Below are 20,764 nucleotides of genomic sequence, written 5' to 3' on the forward strand. Positions count from 1 at the left end.
GAGTTCATTGACCTCCGCCATGGACCTAAACAACCATTCCCTACGATGTAGAACAGTACAAGAAATGAGTCCTTCTTGCTCATAAATTCCAACTAGATCATATGCTACTAAATGAGTCATTTAGGGAAAGCTAAAAGGACAAGCAAACAATTTTGGTTTTTTAAAAAAACTGCTCTGAGAAAAAGGATGAATTCTGTTACAGATACTTATAAATGTACTTTTTAATTTTAAATCCTAAGACATAGGTAAATACTGTGGAATTCACCCAACTACACTTCTGATTGAACAATACTGGCTAATTATGTTATCATGATTTTTACATAGACAGTCTTTTTACAGCTAAGTTTCACAATGTATTTTCTAGATATTTCATCTGAAAATGAGAACTCTAATTCTTCTCGGCATACTGGGAGCCACAATGTCAGCCCCCGTGAGTGATTTCATGATAAAATTGAGATCATTGTGTGAAACCCATAACAAATCCCTCTTTCACTGTTTCTATTTTTTTGTTTGTTTAGCTTATTCCACAGCACCTTATGTCTGCAAGCAACAGCAATGAGGTTAGTTTAAATATTTAAAACAATATCCCCAGTTACAGCAGGACGATAAAAGCCTTCTTGTTGATTTATCCTGCAGTTCTACCCACTAACTGTAGCCAAATGCATTCCCAATGTTTATGTTTGTTTTGCATATGAGGTTGTTTCTAGAATACTACTTTGCCTCCCTTATTTGATTGCAAATTCTTTAAAGGCAGAAGCAGATTCTTGTATACCTTTTTGCTCTAATAACACTTAACAGGGTGGATATAGGTGTTTAAGAGCATAAAATGACTGACTATACCACTGGAATGGGGTACAGCTGTGCAATCTCGCACACAGCAGAGGAGAGGTAATTAAATCCTAACCTCTAATCACCATGATTTAGTTCAAGCTTAGTGAGAAAACATCTCACCTCTAACAGGAACTGAGTTGTACAGTATTTGACTGTACAGAATTTGTAGTAAATTTTATTCTAAATAGTTTTAACATGTGTAGTAATCTCGTTTTCATATTATCTTTCCTTTCCTAGTTGCTTCTGAATCTTAATAATGCTCAGCTTCGACCACTACAGCTTCAGGTATCCCTACCCCAATAATTATTTCAAGAATATTTCCTACCGCTCTTTTCTTGTGGCACTTAGTAGGAGAACAAAATGTTTTCTGATTCTATTTCTGAAATCTTAACTTTTAAAGTTACTAATTTTTCACATATGTTTTAATTTCCATTTATTCGAAGGCCGAAGTAAAAGCTGTAATCAAATGAACATTTTCAGGCACAAATGCTCTCAACTATGAGATAGTTAAATTAATCATTTTATGAAAAGTCATACACAGCTAATAGGAAAATATATCTATGTATTGAAACCAGTCTGGCAACTGCCGACTCTGTACCATTTATCCACCTCATTCATATTTGTCATCACAATCATTGGGAATTTACCACTGTTCATGCTATTTGCCTGATTCATAATGTGCCAAGATGCTGTCCTTTTTTATAATGCAGCAATAGAATATGGAAACTGTTTTACATTTGCTTCTTTCTCACTCGGGACTGACTTTTAATTCTTTTCTAAATGAAAGAGAAATGCTTCCTTTCTGTCTCTTGTGTCTTCCCAGGGCCCATTTAATTCATGGTTTCCTCCTTTCCCTGGAATTCTACAACAGCAGCAGCAGAACCAAGTTCCAGGACTCTCCCCATTCTCTTTATCAACTCGCGAGTGGTTTGCTGGACTGGTCCCAAATCAGATATTCGTCCCAGGACAGGTCAGTTTTGCCCAAGGAACCCAGGCAGGACAGCTGGACCCCTCACAGCCTCAGACGCCACAGCAGACCCAACGGGGCCCTAAGAATGTAAGTCCAGCCTCGTCTAACTAAAGGAAATATAATGCACATGGTTTGTGAAAATGAATATGAATCAGTTTTGAAATAAGACAAGCGTTTCCTGAGCAAGAATTGCTTCTCTAATGTGTTTCTACCATCACTGGAAGTACTTCCTTGTACTTCTGATTTTTGACATGAAAAATGCCATATAAATCAGCTCTTCCAGGATCACAGTCATGAATTGAAAGTGTGAAAACATATCTTGGACAGGATAATTAGGGAAATTTCATCTTCAATAAAAGGATGATTTGTATTAGTGCTGGTACATATAGTAGATGATCTTTTTTCATCCTAGAAGTCTGCTAATATACATTTTACATTTATACGCTTAGGTCTAAAGAAATCAGCGCTGGAATTTTAAAAAGTCAAGCGTAACTTTTTCATAATTCCTTTTTGGCAGGTTATGCCCTCTGTGTTCTTCAAAATGCCTCAAGAGCAAGCACAGGTAAGTGAAAGGAAGGCCACCACTCCTGTACAGAGATGGCTGCATACTCTCTACATTGAACATTTTCTTCTATATTTGTAGCTCTGACTCCTATGGCAGGGCTATAAAGTTCATGCAATGCTATTACTGTCTGGGTACTACCCCTGCTGGGCTCTGCAGCAGTTTGTTAATGTTAGGCTCACTAAACAGCTTTAAAAGAAAGGCAAGCTGGGAGTCTCCAGGACCCCCGAGTTACCAGGACGTGGCTGTGTTGGGAGTTATGGAACTCACTAAGCCTTAGGTTGTGTTCTCTTTCCACAAAAAATGCTAGCATTTGATAACAACTCTGGAGAAATACCATAGATTGACTTTGGCCAACCCTAAATTTTGGTTCAGAGAAAGATGCATTAATCTGATGAAATATCATATGATGTAGAGAGAGGTTTTTTTGAGTTATGCTCTAAACATTTCCAGGTTCTTGGATATTTTCAGTTTAACTCCATATTACAGTCAAATTGTGGTGATTTCCATTAAATAGCAGAATCTTTAAAGAAAAGAAAGCAAATTAGTAAAACATTAACATAGAAAACCCTCTCAGTGTTAATATAATAGCCTGCATTCAAAGAAATATGAATATGGATAGATTATATTATTCACCAGAAGAATGTTGACAATTTTGTAAAAAGTTAGACACCTGGCTTTAGTGCAATAATTATGTGATTTTGTCCACTCCTATTATAAAACAAACATTACCTCTAGACATTATCTCATTCTGTTCCATACCAGTTAGAGAATTAGATACCTGACAAGTAGAATTACTTCATTTTAGGATCAAAAAACTAAGTCTTTATGAGATTAAGTTCCCAATTCTAATGAAAATAAATAGCTGAGTCAGAATCTAATTCTTCACCCTTCCTTTAACCACTAAATCAGTGACTCACTGTTATGGCTTTGCATTAGAATCTCTGGTGATAACATTGAAAATTACAGACACCTGGACCCTGCCCACACCTCATGAATCAAAACCCCATGAGGAGATCTTAAATATGACTATCTGTTAAAATGTTCAACTGGTGTTTTTGACTCTTAGTCAGAGTTAAAAGCCACTGGCTGGATGGCATCACTGACTCGATGGACGTGAGTCTCAGTGAACTCCGGGAGTTGGTGATGGACAGGGAGGCCTGGCGTGCTGCGATTCATGGGGTCGCAAAGAGTCGGACACGACTGAGCGACTGATCTGATCTGATCTGATGCAAAATATATACCTCTTCTCAAACCATTGTTACTGTTTTTCTTAACTCGTTTCCATTAAGCGCTCTTATTAAATAACAGGAGACAAAACTCTATAGGTGTACAATGATCACAATTTTCTATAAACACATATACAGACACACAGACTTAAGTGGAAACCAATACATGATGATGTGAGTGGTAAAACTGCAGGTGCTCCTATTTTTTTCCTCGTCTATTTCTAGATTTTCCAAATATCTTATAATGCACCTGGGTTGTTTCAATAAAATGACAATTACTAAAGGCAATGCATTTCTGAACAATTCATTCATCACGGTAGAGTGTCTAATAATACCACATCCTGCAGAATGAAGAGTCAAAAAATATATATGGAAAATGCTGCATAGGCTATCTTCTTAGATATTTGCAAAGTAATTTATATATAAAGCTTATATATAAAGTTCCAGGTACCCTTTTAAGAAGTCTGGTCTGTTATTAATTGAATTCACCACTTCCTAATGTGTTTGACCAAGCAACCTTAAAACAAAGCCCAGTGTCCTGTGCAATACACGTTTTTTCTAAAGTTTGGGAAGGACTGCTTTATGTGTTCTTTTGTTCACAAAATCGCTAAAGACAAATCAGCTTTAAAACAATATTGATAATAGAATTTTTTTAAAGCCTGCCCTGATCTGAAGGAAGCTCTTCTGTACTTTTCTATTTACAATAGATGCTTCAGTACTACCCAGTTTACATGTTCCTACCCTGGGAACAGCCTCAACAAACAGTCGCACAGTCACTGCCGCAAACAAGAGAGCAGCTATTTGAGGAGCAGGTACTACAAGCTTTTGATTTTAATTTAACTAGTTCCATCTAAGGATAAAGAAGAAAAGGTAAATTTTAAAAGAGAATATCTGATTTATACCTAGTGCAAAAACTCAATGGCTTGAACTGATGGTCATCAAAGGATATACTGCTTTCTTTTAACATAACACTAATTTGGAAATATACTCCAAGATTGAATTTTGAAAGAATTGTTGCTGTTGTTTAGTGGCTAAGTCGTGTCCAACTCTTTTGCAACCCCATTGACTGTAACATGCCAGGCTCCTCTGTCCATGGGATTTCCCAAGCAAGAATACTGGAGTGGGTTGCCATTTCCTTCTCCAAGGGATCTTCCCAACCCAGAGATTGAACCCACGGTTTCCTGCATTAGCAGGCAGATTCTTTACCACTGAGTCAGGTGGAAAGCAATGAGATACAATTAAGTAATGTAATACTGAGTTTTGTGGACCTTCAGTAAAATAGTAAACTTTTAATATAAATTTAGATGGCTCATACATAACTAGATTACTTTTAGTTAGAGTGCAAATTAGATTTTTAATTTATCATCACTTAAAACTTATCAAATCAATTACAGAAAACTGAAAATTATGCTTCAAATGACTGGTAGTAGTACTTCCAATTAAGTCATACTAATTTAAAGAGAGAGTTTTAACCTAGAAATCATATGCTGTTAAAAGGATGGTTGGTAATTTAACAATTATTTTTACCACCTAGAACATATAAATTTTCAAAAAAAGTATTAGTACAATATAATATACATATATTTTAATAATTTATCACTGCATTTGACAAAAACCATAAGTGATCTAACACATTTTTTTAAATTCTAACAGATGCCATTCTATACTGAATTTGGATATATTCCACAACAAGTAGAACCTGTAAGTAAATGTATTTTTCATTAAAAAAAGAAAAACTAACTTTTGAAACTACTTGCTAAGTAAACTATTAAATCTACCAGTGACCTTTAGTCAGAAACCCACCAGGCACACACCACTAGTTGGACAAAATTGGATTTATCCACTCACTGCAGCAGGGGAGGACACACACCATGAGGAACTGTGGAGGGTCTTAACAGGAAGGGTTGGAATGACTTCTCACAGGGTCTGGTCTTGTGTCAGGTGATTTGGGGGAGAGTTCAAGTAGTCACATTACTTTTGATTGGGAGTTCTCAAGAACTGGGCTTCCCTGGTGGCTCAGATGGTAAAGAATCTCAAGAACTGGGGGTAGTTCTATGACTGGGTAACTTAATGGAGTGAGACAAAGACCATGATCGGTAAAAAAACAGAAATTCTTCAGATTATCCAGGACCTAAGGATGCCTGATATTTTCATGCCTTGCACAGGGACCTTGCTGTGGGCAAGATTACCAAGTGCTGTTTTTTTGATTGCACTTCGTCATGTTCAGAAGTGATCTTGCCTGATATTGGTATTCTGTAGGATTGTTAGGGTACAACAGGAAACACCAGCGTCCAGCAGAGAATGTCAGGCCAGCTCCTGCAAACACTGCAGCAGAGCTATCGTGTTAGGCCAGTTTCTCAGTGTCAGGAGTTGCTTTTCTCTTTCTCAAAACCAAACTATGATTTTTGTTTTTAAGAAACTAATTGAAGTTGAGAAGGGTAAAACTGCCTTAGGTGCAAGATAAATGTTTTAAGGATTATTAATTTATACCATTTTAAACTTTGCAACTTTTAAGGTTATGCCAGTAGAACAGCAGCAACCAGTCTTTGATCCCTTCCTAGGCACAGCTCCTGAAATTGCTGCGATGGTAAGTTTCCTTACCACACTTTGATAGTTCCTGGAAATCAGCAACTGACAGCCTACAGCTCCTTCCACTATTGTGCATTTTAATGATACTGTTATTATTATTCCATCAACAATTATTACTCCTTCACCCTGTAATCTTTTGCCACACAAGATTCAATTCACTCAGTTCATCAAATATTTACTGTGGAGCTAATACATGCCAGATACTCTCCATCAGTTCAGTTCAGTTCAGTCGCTCAGTCATGTCCGACTCTTTGAGACCCCATGAATTGCAGCACATCAGGCCTCCCCATCCATCACCAACTCCCGGAGTTCACTCAGACTCACATCCATGGAGTCAGTGATGCCATCCAGCCATCTCATCCTCTGGCGTCCCCTTCTCCTCTTGCCCCCAATCCCTCCCAGCATCAGAGTCTTTTCCAATGAGTCAACTCTTTGCATGAGGTGGCCAAAGTACTGGAGTTTCAGCTTTAGCATCATTCCTTCCAAAGAAATCCCAGGGCTGATCTCCTTCAGAATGGACTGGTTGAATCTCCTTGCAGTCCAAGGGACTCTCAAGAGTCTTCTCCAACACTACAGTTCAAAAGCATGAATTCTTCGGCGCTCAGCTTTCTTCACAGTCCAATTCTCACATCCATACATGACCACAGGAAAAACCATAGCCTTGACTAGACAGACCTTTGTTGGCAAAGTAATGTCTCTGCTTTTGAATATGCTATTCAGGTTGGTCATAACTTTCCTTCCAAGGAGTAAGCATCTTTTAATTTCATGGCTGCAGTCACCATCTGCAGTGATTTTGGAGCCCAGGTACACTCATTTAAAGTCAGGTATTAAAAGACATCCGTGTTTATTGGCATATATGCATACTCTTTCTAAAGGATAGATTTTAGTCCAGAAAACTAATAAAGTATTTATCTCTCAAATAAAATCCTTGCTTTACATCTTAATCCTACTGCTTTATATTCTTCCCAATTTTGACCTTGTGTTTGAACTTGTAATCACTTTTCTTTCTCACCCTTATAGCCAGCAGAAGTGTCACCATATTTACAAAAAGAAATGATAAATTTTCAGCACACCAATGCAGGAATTTTCATTCCTTCAACTTCACAAAAACCCAGCACAACAATTTTTTTTACTTCTGCTGTGGACCCAATTATTACCAGAGAGCTAACGGAAAAGAAGGTAAAGTAATCAAAGATTCTTTTTATGAAAGAAATGGGTCTCTAAATAGAAAGTATAAAAATAAAGTTCATGCTTGATTTATAGGACTTAGTTATGTAAATCATGACAAAGTTAAGATATAGTAGAATATATGGTCTTAACCTTGAATAAGAAGACCAATAATTTCTTTCAGATAATCAATCAGAATCTAATTTAATTTTTATTTAATAAAAGCTTCTTATGCATATTTTTTCTCACTAGGCCAAGACTGATAGCCTGAAGGAACCATAAGATGTTGTCCTAATCATTCAGTGTTTAGGGTAGGTATTTGCCAAGAGGTATGCCTTACGTTCCATGACATATCCTAAATTAAAAGAAAAAAATTGTAAGAATAACTAAAGGTATATACCAAAATGAAAAAAAAAAAAAAAAACGTTAATGCTTATATATTCCTACAAAGCTAACAATAATTATGAGCAATTTTACTAGCAAATTTTTTAGTCAAAATAAATTTTTGAGGATCGTGTCTGTCTACGCCATAAACTTTTCATAAACTCTGAGAACACAAATAGCAAATATACTAGGTCCATGTTACAGACATTCTACATACAGTAAAAGCAAAGTGCTATGCTGTGCTGAGTTGCTCAGCCATGCCCAACACTTTGCAACCCCATGGACTGTAGGCCACCAGGCTCCTCTGTCCATGGGGATTCTCCAGGCAAGAATACTGGAGCAGGTTGCCATGCCCTCCTCCAGGAGATCTTCCCAACCCAGGGATCATATCTGGGTCTCCTACACTGCAAACAAAATCTTTACCATCTGAGCAACCAGTGAAGCTCATATACAAAGTCAGTTCCCCCAAATCACCACTTCACTTTGCAAGCTAAAAGTAATGCTAATACATCTGTGTTAGTTTGGAGTGAAATAAACTCTCAAAGTAATTTTTTTTAAAATGCATAATCACATGGAAATTTAAAATTCCATGAGTTTTATATTAACTATTACTTTAATTGATTACCTGTCCTAATGAGTTTCACTGGCTATGAGGCTAGTGGGTGTTTGATAGAAGGGCAGGTTGGGATGGGTCTAACACGTAAAAAATACACACTAAAAAGCAAATAATTTGGTCTGAATTGGAAAAGTAAAAGGCAAAGAATTTTAAAATCTGTCCCCTGCTTCCTCTGAGTCTTTTCTGATTTCTCTTTCTATGAAAATGAATACTTAGCATTCCTTAGATTCAAAAAAAGTCGATAAAAATACAACCAGAAGTAAATAGTGTGAGCACCTCTTTAGAAGTCTCTTCTATAAGGTGGCATTGTGTGCAATACAAGATAATTCAAGCTTTTTAATCAGAAATACTAAAGGGATTTCAGTATAGTGTGACCTTCTGAACCAATGCAAGAAAATGTAAAGTTTTATTTCTTTTTAAGCAATTTAGAAAATATCTCGGGAATTTTACAGAAAGCAGTCTAATGATGTTAAAATGCTCTTTTATTTTATTTTTCAGAAAAAAAGATGTGGCAGCACCCTGAGTATCATTTTATTTCCTCAATATTAATATTGATTCTTTGAAAACTATGAAATATTTTTGGCTCTTCTGAATTTCTTTTTACTTATAAATAGCATTATACTCTTTAAAGGTCATAAAAGTAATACAATCATTTAATAACCTTAGATTTACAAAATTACATTTCTTTCTAAATATCTTATCATTACATAATCTGTAAAGTAACAACACTAAGAATAGAATATCACTGGATTAATTGTATAAGCGCATTAATAAAGGAAAGCTCTGGAAAAATGGTGGCATCGATGAGAATAAAGATATCCTGTCATTGGATTTACAAGTGTGGTGACTGACACTGATGAACAAAAGTATGTTCTTAGCTTTGACATACCATCTCGTTATTCCTCCCAGGTCCATTCAACTAGATTCCTTCTGATGCAATCCCTATTAGAATCAAAATTATTTGGTAGCAGATCCCATTCAGTGCACATTTCCAATATGACACAGATACATGGAGAGATGGCTGCCATCACCAAAAGGATAGGTCCCCAGGAAGATGTATACTGGTTTGGTGAAGCAACATCTTATACAAAATAAGGCATAGATTTTGGATTTCTTCAGATGTGGCTTTCAATCTGACTTTGAACCTTCAGTAAGGCACTTAACCTGAATCTTAATTTTCTCAAGTATAAAACAGAGGTAACAATATCTACCTTTTCAAAATTTCTAAAAGGACTACATGAAATAACACATGTAAGATACCTGACTCATATGGCCATCCCTTGAACAACATAAGTTTAAACTGAAATGAAGTGAGAGTCGCTCAGTCATGTTCAACTCTGCAATCGCATGGACTAGAGCCCACCAGGCACCTCTGTCCATGTGATTTCCCAGGCAAGAATATTGGGGTGTGTTGCTATGCCTTTCTCTAGGGAATCTTCCTGACTCAGGGATCAAATGTGGGTCTTCTGCACTGCAGACAAATTCTTTACCATCTGAGCCACGAGTGAAGCCCCTTAAACCGAGGGGGTACAGTTATATGCAGATTTTTTAATAAATACCTACAACCATACTATATGATCCAAGGTTGGTTGAATCTTTGCATGTGAAACCACAGATATGGTGTTGTTTAGTCGTTAGGTCTTGTCCAACTCTTTGCAATCCCATGGACTGTAACCCACCAGTCTCCTCTGTCCACGGAATTTTCCAGGCAAGAATACTGAAGTGAGTTGCCATTTCCTCTCGCAGATCTTCCCAACCCAGGGATAAAACCCACATCTCCTGAGTCTCCTGTACTGCTGGTAGATTCTTTACCACTGAGCCACCTGAGAAGCACCTGGCAATATTAGAAAAGTAAAAGTGAAATTTAGTCACTCAATCCTGTCTGACTCTTTGAGACCCCATGGACTATAGCCTGCCAGGCTCCTCTGTCCACAGAATTATCCAGGCAAGAATACTGGAGTAGGTTGCCATGCCTTCCTCCAAGGGATCTTCCCAACCCAAGGATCAAACCTGGGTCACATGCATTGCAGGCATATTCTTTACCATCTGAGCCACCAGGGAAGCCAATATTAGGGATTACAATAATAAATGCTTTGAAAATTACACAAGTTATACAAACACAATATTAACACACAAAATCATTAAATAAGTTCTACATAAATAAAATAATATAATCATAAACATTGCAATTTCCTTCAAGAATAAATTTTTGATAAAACAATATTAAACTAAGCATGCAAAATTTCTTATTCTACACAATATTAAAAGGATCTTATTAGTTTGGATGGTTTTAAAAATCCAATTTAGTGACTCAGCTTAAAAAATAAATTTCCAAATTTCTGACTGGAGATCCAATTTGTTTCAGGTGGATGTCTTGGCAAAGTATTGCTGAGCAACAACTATGTTTGAAAACAAGAATACTATAGTCAGTACCAATGAAATATCCTACATATGTCAAATTGCATTACAGAAGAGCTTTAAGCTGTCATTTTTGTTAACAGGTTAAGAATACAAGAGTGTACAGTTAATGGAAATATTACTTGGATACATGCAAAGAACTACATTTTATATGTCTATTTAACCCTGTCTTAACCCTAATCTCCCCATCCCAGGCCAATGAAAGAAAGGCAAAGCAGAAAGAGCAATTCAATTTTGAACAGATTTGACCAGGAAAACTTTATGTTCAGTTCAGTTCAGTTCAGTCACTCAGTCGTGTCTGACTCTTTGTGACCCCATGAATTGCAGCACGCCAGGCCTCCCTGTCCATCACCAACTCCCAGAGTTCACTCAGACTCATGTCCATCAAGTCAGTGATGCCATTCAGCCATCTCATCCTCTGTTGTCCCCTTCTCGTCCTGCCCCCAATCCCTCCCAGCATCAGAGTCTTTTCCAATGAGTCAACTCTTTGCATGAGGTGGCCAAAGTACTGGAGTTTTAGCTTTAGCATCATTCCTTCCAAAGAAATCCCAGGGCTGATCTCCTTCAGAATGGACTGGTTGGATCTCCTTAAAGTCCAAGGAACTCTCAAGAGTCTTCTCCAACACCACAGTTCAAAAGCACCAATTCTTCGGCGCTCAGCCTTCTTCACAGTCCAGCTCTCACATCCATACATGACCACAGGAAAAACCATAGCCTTGACTAAACAGACCTTTGTTGGCAAAGTAATGTCTCTGCTTTTGAATATGTTAACTTTATGTAGAATATTCTAAATCAGAGTTGCTTATATTTGGTAATTCGCACTTTAGCCTCAAGACTTTAGCTACCAACCTTCTTCACTGGGTGATTTCTACCTAAGTGTATTATAACAGCATTAGTTCAAGACTAACATATAGAACTTACGTGTGGTCTTGCTTTAAATACTACACACACAACCAATCTATCATCATTGTTTAGTCATACTTATAAATATACAGTTTGGTGAGTTTGATTCACATATACACATACACATAAATATACATATAAATGTATGTACCTTGCAACCATCACCCCTATCAAGATGCAGAACATTTCCACCACCCCACCTTCCTTTCTTTTCTGGTCAATTTGGTTTCCCCATTCTCATGTTTTTCAATCTACTATTTTATAAAACAAAATATCTATCACTGTGTATTAACTGTGCCTGTTCTGGGACTTTATACATATTAAACACCACAATTTTACACTGTGTATTTTTTTGTGGCAGTTTCTTTAACTCAATATAATGCTTTTGTGATCCATTCACATTACTGCTTAAATTATAATGTTACAATAAATGAATATATGACTGTTTATTTTCCTATTGAAGAACATCTGCATTGTTTCTAATTACTGACCATTAGGAATAAAGCTGCTATGAACATTCTGTACAAGTCCTATTGCTAACATACATTTTCATTTCTCTTGAGTAAAAACAACAAAAACCACCAAACCATAGGTTAAGTTTATTATAAGCAAGTGCTAAGTACTTTCTGGGCTTCCCAGGTGGCTAGTGGTAAAGAACTTACTTGACAAGCAGGAGACAAAATGTCAGTTCGATCCCTGGGCCCGTAAGATATCCTGGAGGAGGGCATGGCAACACACTCCAGTATTCTTCCCTAGAGAATCCCATGGACAGAGGAGCCTGGTGGGCTACAGCCTTTGAGTCACAAAGAGTCAGACATTATGGAAGCAATTTAGCACACATGCATGCAAGTACTTTCCAATGTAGTTATATTTTATACTCTGATCAACAACGAACGTGTCATAAGTCCAGTTCCTCCACCTTCTGGCCAACATTTAGAATTTTTCTTTTAAATCATTTTCAGGAGTTCCTCTTCTACCAAAGTGAAAGTGAAAGTCGCTCAGTTGTGTCCAAGCCACCCCTTGGACTATAGAGTCTGTGGAATTCTCCAGGCCAGAATACTGGCGTGGGTAGCCTTTCCCTTCTCCAAGGGATCTTCCCAACCCAGAGATGGAACCCAGGTCTCCCATATTGCAAGCAGATTCTTTACCAACTGAGCTTCAACATTAACTGTCACCAAGTTTGCCCTCTACCCCCTCTTCTCTCTCTCGGAAATTACTGCATGAACATTTTTATTGTTGTGACTTTAATAAACATATATAAATTATTACTGGCTCCTAAACTTATACCTCAATCTAATATATTAAATAGTTAAGTCTGAGAGTGTGAGTATTAGTCGCTCAGTTGTGTCTGACTCTTTGTGACCCCATGGACCGCACCCCACCAGATTCCTCTGTCCATGGAATTCTCCTGACAAGAATGCTGGAGTGGGTTGCCATTCCCTTCTTGAGGGATCTTCCCAATCCAGGGATCGAACCTTGGTCTCCTGCATTGCAGGCAGATGCTTTACCATCTGAATCACAAGGAAAGCCAGTTAAGTCTGTATCTACTCTATTACATAATTTGTGGCTTTCATTTGCATTTTCCTAATGACTAATGATGTTTTTCTATCCTTACCAGCAATTTGCATATCTTTATTTTTGAAAGTTACATTTATTTTTATTTATTTTCTTACAATTGAGTTGTAAGAGCTTTTTATGTATTCTGGATAATATACTTGGTCCATCCAAAATTTTACTACAAATACTTTTTCCAGTCTATAGCTTGTTTTTTCATTTTTTAGTGTGCTTTTTGAGGATCAATTTTTTAAAATTTTGGTGCAGTTAATTTGTCAATTTTTTGAAGATTAGTATCTCTTGTCCTAGTAAAGAAATCTTCACCTACTCCAAAGTAATGAATATATTCTCCTTTGTTTTCTTACAGACTTTTTAGTGGTTTCGCTTTTACATTTAAACCTGTAGCCATTGGTTTTTTGTGTTGAGGTTTGTGTGTGTGTGTGTGTAGAGTGTGAAGATAAATGTCAAGGATAATTCTTTCCATGTTGTTGCTGTTTAGTCGTTAAGTCATGTTGGACTCTTTTGTGACCCATGGACTATAGTGGGCCAGGCTCCTTTGTCCTTGGGATTTTCCAGGCAAGAATAAGGGAGCAAGTTGCCATTTCCTTCTTCAGGGGATCTTCCTGATCCATGGATGAAACCTGTGTTTCCTGCATTGGCAGGCAGATTATCACTCGGCCATCAGGGAAGACCAATTTTTTTCATTGTTGTTCAGTCTCCCAGTCGTGTCTGACTCTTTGCGACCACATGGACTACAGACTCCAGACCTCCCTGCCCCTCATTGTCTTCCGAAGTTTGCCCAAGTTCATGTTCACTGCATGGTGTTAGCATCCAGCCGTCTCATCCTTTGACGCCCTTTTCTCCTTCTGCCCTCAATCTTTCCCAGCATCAGGGACTTTTCTAGTTAAGTTGGCTGTTCACATCAAGTGACCCAAATACTGGAGCTTTAGATTCGGCATCAGTCTTTCCAATGAGAATTCAGGGCTGATTTCCCTTAAGATTGACTGGTTTGATCTTTTCTGTCCAAGAGACTTTCAGGAGTCTTCTCCAGCACCACAGTTCAGAGGCATAAATTCTTTGGTGTCCTGCCTTTTTCACAGTCCAGCTCTCACAAACATACATGACTACTGGGCCCTCAGGGAAGCCCATTTTTTTCCATAAAGACACCTAATTATTGCTCCAGAACCATTTCTGTAAAAGTTTATCCTTTCCTCACTGAACTGTCTTCATATCTTTATTGAAAATCTATTGAATTTTTGTGTCTGCATCTATTTTTGAACTACTTTATTCCATTTAATTGCTTTTCTGTCTTTGCATCAATATTACAGTCTTTATTACTATAAATTAATGTCTTTCACATTTCCATATAAGTTTCAGAGTCACTTTGTCAGTTTCTACCCTACTGAGTTTTAACAGGATAGTTTTGAATCTCTAGATCCATCAGGAAAGGCTTGGCATCTCAATCATATTGAGTATTCAAATTCATGAACATGACATATACTTATTCAGGTCATTTTATATGTATCTTTGAAATGTTTTGTGGTTCTCAGTGTAGAGGTCTTACAATGTTTGTTAATTATTTTTCTAAATATTTTATGTGTTTAATTTTATTTTCTATGTTTAGCATATATAAATGCAGTTGATTTTTGAACACTGAGCTTATACCCTGTGTATACACTGAGCTTTGTAGGTTCCATATTATTTTTCATCTTAAAAGAAAGGGGTTTTCTTGAAATAAAAACAATTCTCTTGTTTCCATTACTCCATACATTTTTAATTCTTTTTCTTACCTTGCTACACTGACAAGTATATATGATGCAGTGTTGATTAGAAGGAATAAAAGTGGATATACTTGCATTGTTCCTGATATTAGGAGAAGAGTATTCATTATTTCACAATTAAGTACGATGTCAGCTGTTCATTTTCCATAAATTACCTTTACAGATTGCAAAACTTCCCTTTTACACCTAGTTTGTTGAGAATTTTTATTATGAATGAGTGTTGACCTTTGTTAAATGATTTAATAAAATAAAATATGGATATTCTCTTTGATTTGGTTAATGTAGTAAATTACATTGTTTCACTTTTCAATGTTCAATCCAACTTTCACTCCTGGGGGAAAAACATGCTAATTTGTTATAATGTGGTGTGTTTTTAAACTATTGCTATATTATATTCACTAATTATTCCATGAATGATTTTTGCATCTGTGTTTGTGAACACTATTAGACAGTAACTTTTCTTATAATGTCCCCGGCAGTTTTTATATTGGACTTTTGCTGGTTTCATAAAATGCATTGGGAAATGTCTGCTCCTCTCTATTTTAAGAGTTTTTGTGTATTTTGGTATTATTTTGTCTTTAAATGTTTGATAGACCTCACCGGTGAAGCTATTAGAGACTAGAGCACTCTTTGGGGAGTATTTTTCATTACAGTTCAGTTACTATATTAAATGTAGGATTGTGTCAATGTTCAGTTTCTTATGTGGTTTGCAAAGTTTGTCTTTTAGAAAACTTGTCCATTTTCCTAAGTTGTCAAATTAATAGGCATGAAAATGTTTATCATGCAATCTTATATTCCTTTGAATGTCTATCAAATCTGTACTTAAGGTCTCTCTGTAACCTCTACTTTCCTCCCCTTTTTTCTTTATTAATCTGGTTGGAGTTCATCAATTCTATATTAAAACTTAAAAAAAAAAAACAAGTTTTGGCTTCACTGAATGTTTTGTTTGTTAATTTTTTTTATTTATTTAATTGATTTACATCTTATTTTCTTTATTCTATTTGCTTAAGGCAAATATTTGTAACAGGGGTCAGCTAACATTTTTTTTTTTAAGGGCCAGATAGTATTTTTGGCTTTGTGGTCCATATAGTCTGTTGCAACTACCAAACTTACAGTTTGTAGAATGAAAGCAAACATAGATGATATGTCAAAGAATGGGTATGGATGTTTTCCAATAAAACTTTATTTATTATTAACAAACATGGGCCATCTTTGACCCTCAGTCTGCAATTTGCCAACCCTTGGCTTAGATCATTGATTCAAGAATTACTTCTATTTTTATATAAGCATTTTAAAGCAAATAAAAATTTTCTAATAGTTCTTTTCTTTAACTCATGGATTAGTGAGAAATATGATAATAAATAAACATTTGGGAATTTTCAACATGTTATTGCTCTTGATTTTTAATTAAACTCATTGAAATCATATTCTATATCATAAGAGAGCATATTCTAGTGCCATTTTACTCCTTTGAAAGTTATTGATACTAAACTATGGCTCAGATTTTTGATCGGTCTTGGTTATATTTCCTGTACATTTAAAAAACAAGTTGCTGGTCTCCATGTTCTACAAATATCCATTAGATTAACTTGATGTGTCATTCAAATTTTCCCATTGTTGATTCATCTATTCTCCTCTACTTCTGTCAATTTTTGCTTCACATATTATGAAGCTCTGATTTTAGGTACACTTTTGGAACTCATATGGTTTTGAGAAATTGATCTTTTAATCATTGACATGACCCTACTTTATCTCCAATAATATGCCTTGTTTTGAACCTTAGTTTGTCAAATATTAGGGGATTCCTTAGTGGCTCAGAGGCTAAACAATCTGCCTCAATGTAGGAGACTTGGGTTCAATCCCTGGAGAAGGGAATGGCAACCCACTCTGGTGTCCTTGCCTGGAGAATTCCATAGACAGAGGAGCCTGGTGGACCCACAAAGAGTCGAGCATGACTGAGCAACTAATAACTTGTCTAATATAAATGGAGATGTGTAAGCTTCTTCTGATTAGTATTTATGTGATACATCTTTCCTATCATTTTCTATGAGTTTGTCTTTACATTTAAAGTGTTTTATAAGCAGCATATAGTTGGTTCTTGATATTTTAATCTAATCTCAACATTTGTCTCTTAATTGAAATATTTAGTCTATTTAAATTTGGTATAATTATTGATTGAGTTTAAGTCTACCCACATGCTTTTTTGTTCTCTATTTGTCATCTGTGTTTTTTGTTTCCCACTTTCTATTTTTAATTAAACCTATATAACTATTCTTCCTTTCTATCTTCTTTATATGCTACTTAGCTAATAGATATGTATCATTTAGTGTTTCTGTGAATATTATACTATATAACCTTAGCTTATCATTGTCTACAAAGACTTAATATCCTACATCTTTACACATAAAAAATTATTTTATGATAATACAAATACCATTTATACCCCCACTGTCTTTTGAGCTAATGTTTTTGTACAAATTTTTTCTATACATATCTACTAATTTTTTAAGACTTTAAAGAAAAATATGCTTATACATACTGACGTACTTACCAAATTCAGTGCTTTTCCTTATTCCCTGTAAGTATGGATTTTTATTTGATATAATTTCACTTCAACCTCAAGAACACTTTTTAAAGTTTGCTTAGCTTGTATCTTAGGATTGTTAATTTCTTCCACTTTTATTGCTTCTAAAATGCTTTTATTTTGCCCACATTTTTTATAGAATTTTATAGAATTATAGAATTCTTAACTTACAGATCTATTTGCTTTTACACTTTGAAGATGTTGTTACATTATCTGGCCTCCATTGGTTCAGATGAAAAATCAACCATAGGTCATATTTTGTTTTGCTTTTGCTGTTTATCCAAATTTTTTTTAATTTAAACTATAGGCCCAGCCAGATATTCTGATAAGACATTTACTTTTCCTCAAAAAAAAGGAAATGCTTCCTTGGCACTGTTAATAATTGTATACATATCCATCTTTTTTTAAGGGTTAAAAATCACACTAAGTAACTGACATATAAAATTAAACCTTTATAACACAAAAAGACTTTATTTTCTTGGGTTCAAAAATCACTGCAGATGGTGACTGCAGCCATGAAATTAAAAGATGCTTACTCCTTGGTAGGAAAGTTATAACCAACCTAGATAGCATATTCAAAAGCAGAGACATTACTTTGCCAACAAAGGTCCATCTAGTCAAGGCTATGGTTTTTCCAATGGTCATATGGATGTGAGAGTTGGACCATAAAGAAAGCTGAGCACCAAAGAATTGATGCTTTTTTTTTTTTAATTTTTTAACGTGACAATAATGTAGTGGTTTTGCCATATATCAAAATGAATCCGCCATAGGTATACATGTGGAACTGATGCTTTTTAACTGTGGTGTTGTAGAAGACTCTTGAGAATTCCTTGGACTGTAAGGAGATCAAACCAGTCAATCCTAAAGGAAATCAGCCTAGAATATTTGCTGGAAGGATTAATGCTGAAGCTGAAACTTCAATATTTTGGCCACCTGCTGTGAAGAACTTACTCATTAGAAAAGATCCTGATGCTGGGAAAAAATGAAAGCAGGAGAAGAAGGAGATGATAGAGTATGAGATTGTTGTATAGGATCACAGACTCAAAGGACATGAGTTTGAGCAAGCTCCAGGAGTTGTTGATGCACAGGGAGGCCTGGCGTGCTGCAGTCCATGGGGTTGCAGAGAGTTAGACACAACTGTGCAACTGAACTGAACACAGAAAGAAACCACTTCCAGATTTGGTATATAACCACCAGTCACACTGATGTTTTCCCATATGAAATGCATGCTTTTTCTTGATCTACTTTTGAGACTTCCTCTGTATCTTTGGTATTAGCTAACTGACTATAATAGACAATTTGGAAAACTCAGCAGTGGTTACAGGACTGGAAGACATCAGTTTTCATTCCAATCCCAAAGAAGGACAGTGCCATAAAATATTCAAACTACTGTGCAATTGCACTCATTTCACATGCTAGCAAGGCAATGCTCAAAATCCTTCAAGTTAGGTTTCAACAGCACATGAATCAAGAACTTCCAGATGTACAATCTGGATTTAGAAAAGGCTGAGGAACCAGAGATCAAACTGTCAACATCTGTTGGATCATAGAGAAAGCAAGGGAATTCCAGAAAAACATCTACCTCTGCTTCATTGACTATACTAAACTCTTTGACTGTGTGAGTCACAACAAATTTGGAAAGTTCTTAAAGACATGGAAATACCACACCACCTGATCTGCCTCCTGAGAAACCTATATGCAGGTCAAAAAACAACAGTTAGAAATAGACGTGAAACAACAGACTGGTTCAAAATTGGGAAAGGAGTACTTCAAGGCTGTATATTGTCACCCTGCTTATTTAACGTATATGCAGAGTACATCATACAAAATGCCAAGCTGGATGAATCACAAGCTGTTACAAAGATTGCCAGGAGAAATATCAACACTTTCAGATATAATCGAAGAGAAACTAAAGAGCCTCTTGATGAATATGAAAGAGGAGAGTGAAAAAGCTGGCTTAAAACTCAGCATTCAAAAGACTAAGATCATGGCATCTGGTCCCATCACTTCATGGCAGATAGATGAGGAAAAATGAAAACCGTGGCAGATTTTTATTTTGGGGGGCTCCAAAATCACTGCAGACAGTGACTGCAGCCCTAAAATTAAAAGATACTTGTTCCTTGGAAGAAAAGCTATGACAAACCTAGAGAGCATATTAAAAAGTAGAGACATCACTTTGCTGACAAAGGTCCATATAGTCAAAGCCAGTTTTTCCAGGAGTCATGTACGGATGTGAGATTTGGATCATAAAGAAGGCTGAGTGTCGAAGAATTGATACTTTCAAATTGTGGTGCTGAAGAAGACTCTTGAGAGTCCCTTGGACAGCAAGGAGTTCAAACCAGTCAATCTCTAAAGGAAATCAACCCTAAATATTCATTGGAAGGACTGATACTGAAGCTCCAATACTTGGGTCACATGATTCCTCCTGAGCCAACTCACTGGAAAAGACCTTGATGCTGGGAAAGATTGAAGGCAGGAGGAGAAGGAAGCTACTGAGAATGAGATGGTTGGATGGCATCACTGAATCAAGGGACATGAGTTTGAGCAAACTCTGGGAGACAGTGAAGAAGAGAGAAGTCTGGTGTGCTGGCATCCATGGGTCACAAAGAGTCAGACAAGACTCAGTGACTGAACAACAAATAATAGACAAAGTGTGTCTGTCTATTATTATTATAATTAATTATCTTCATATTAATACAACTTGTGCTTTGAACTTCCTGCATTTAGAATTGGCTTTTGACTAAATTTGGGGGGAAATTTTTCCGATATTTTTGACTATATTTCTATTCCATTTTCTCTATTTTCTCATTCTAGAATTCATGTTAGATTGTGTGATATTATCCCTCAGGTTATTGAAACTTTTTAAATTTTTTTTCCTGAGAAATTCAATTTTGAAAATTTCTATTGACCTTCTTTGGATTCACTGTTCTTTTCTTCAGCTATATCCAATCTGCTTCTACTATCATTCTCTTCCAATGAAATTTTAATTTCAGGATTTTAAAATTTTAAGTTCTGGGATTTCCATCTGAGTTTCAACAATTTTCTTATCTTTCCAAGTAATTTCTAACATTTTACTCAGTATATTGATTATATTTCTATAAGTCCTTCAGCTTGTTTAAATCTACTTATTTTAAAATTCTTATCTGTTCATTTCAATAGATGTGGGTCTGTTTCTA

The 20,764-nt window shown here is 36.1% G+C and overlaps 1 protein-coding gene across 1 annotated transcript; it reads left to right on the forward strand.

The window, feature by feature from the left end:
* The first annotated feature begins 366 nt into the window (after positions 1 to 366).
* On the forward strand, positions 367 to 9,223 carry ODAM (odontogenic, ameloblast associated). Its single transcript, XM_027545402.1, has 11 exons — positions 367 to 430; positions 519 to 560; positions 1,069 to 1,116; positions 1,655 to 1,888; positions 2,319 to 2,363; positions 4,300 to 4,404; positions 5,246 to 5,293; positions 6,108 to 6,179; positions 7,202 to 7,360; positions 7,601 to 7,659; positions 8,847 to 9,223. Exons 1-10 carry the CDS (start codon positions 380 to 382, stop codon positions 7,628 to 7,630), a joined length of 834 nt encoding a protein of 277 aa, XP_027401203.1. The 5' UTR covers positions 367 to 379; the 3' UTR covers positions 7,631 to 7,659; positions 8,847 to 9,223.
* Positions 9,224 to 20,764: the final 11,541 nt, after the last annotated feature.

The sequence above is a fragment of the Bos indicus x Bos taurus genome, chromosome 6 (genome assembly GCF_003369695.1).
Source record: "Bos indicus x Bos taurus breed Angus x Brahman F1 hybrid chromosome 6, Bos_hybrid_MaternalHap_v2.0, whole genome shotgun sequence".
Taxonomy (NCBI): domain Eukaryota; kingdom Metazoa; phylum Chordata; class Mammalia; order Artiodactyla; family Bovidae; genus Bos; species Bos indicus x Bos taurus.

What these genes read in the sequence shown, in the direction of transcription:
- ODAM (XM_027545402.1), top strand. Translation starts at nt 380, where the DNA reads ATGAGAACTCTAATTCTTCTCGGCATACTGGGAGCCACAATGTCAGCC. An exon ending in CTGCAAGCAACAGCAATGAG is followed by an intron (nt 561 to 1,068) that starts GTTAGTTTAAAT and finishes TTCCTTTCCTAG; the next exon opens with TTGCTTCTGAATCTTAATAA. An exon ending in TTCGACCACTACAGCTTCAG is followed by an intron (nt 1,117 to 1,654) that starts GTATCCCTACCC and finishes GTGTCTTCCCAG; the next exon opens with GGCCCATTTAATTCATGGTT.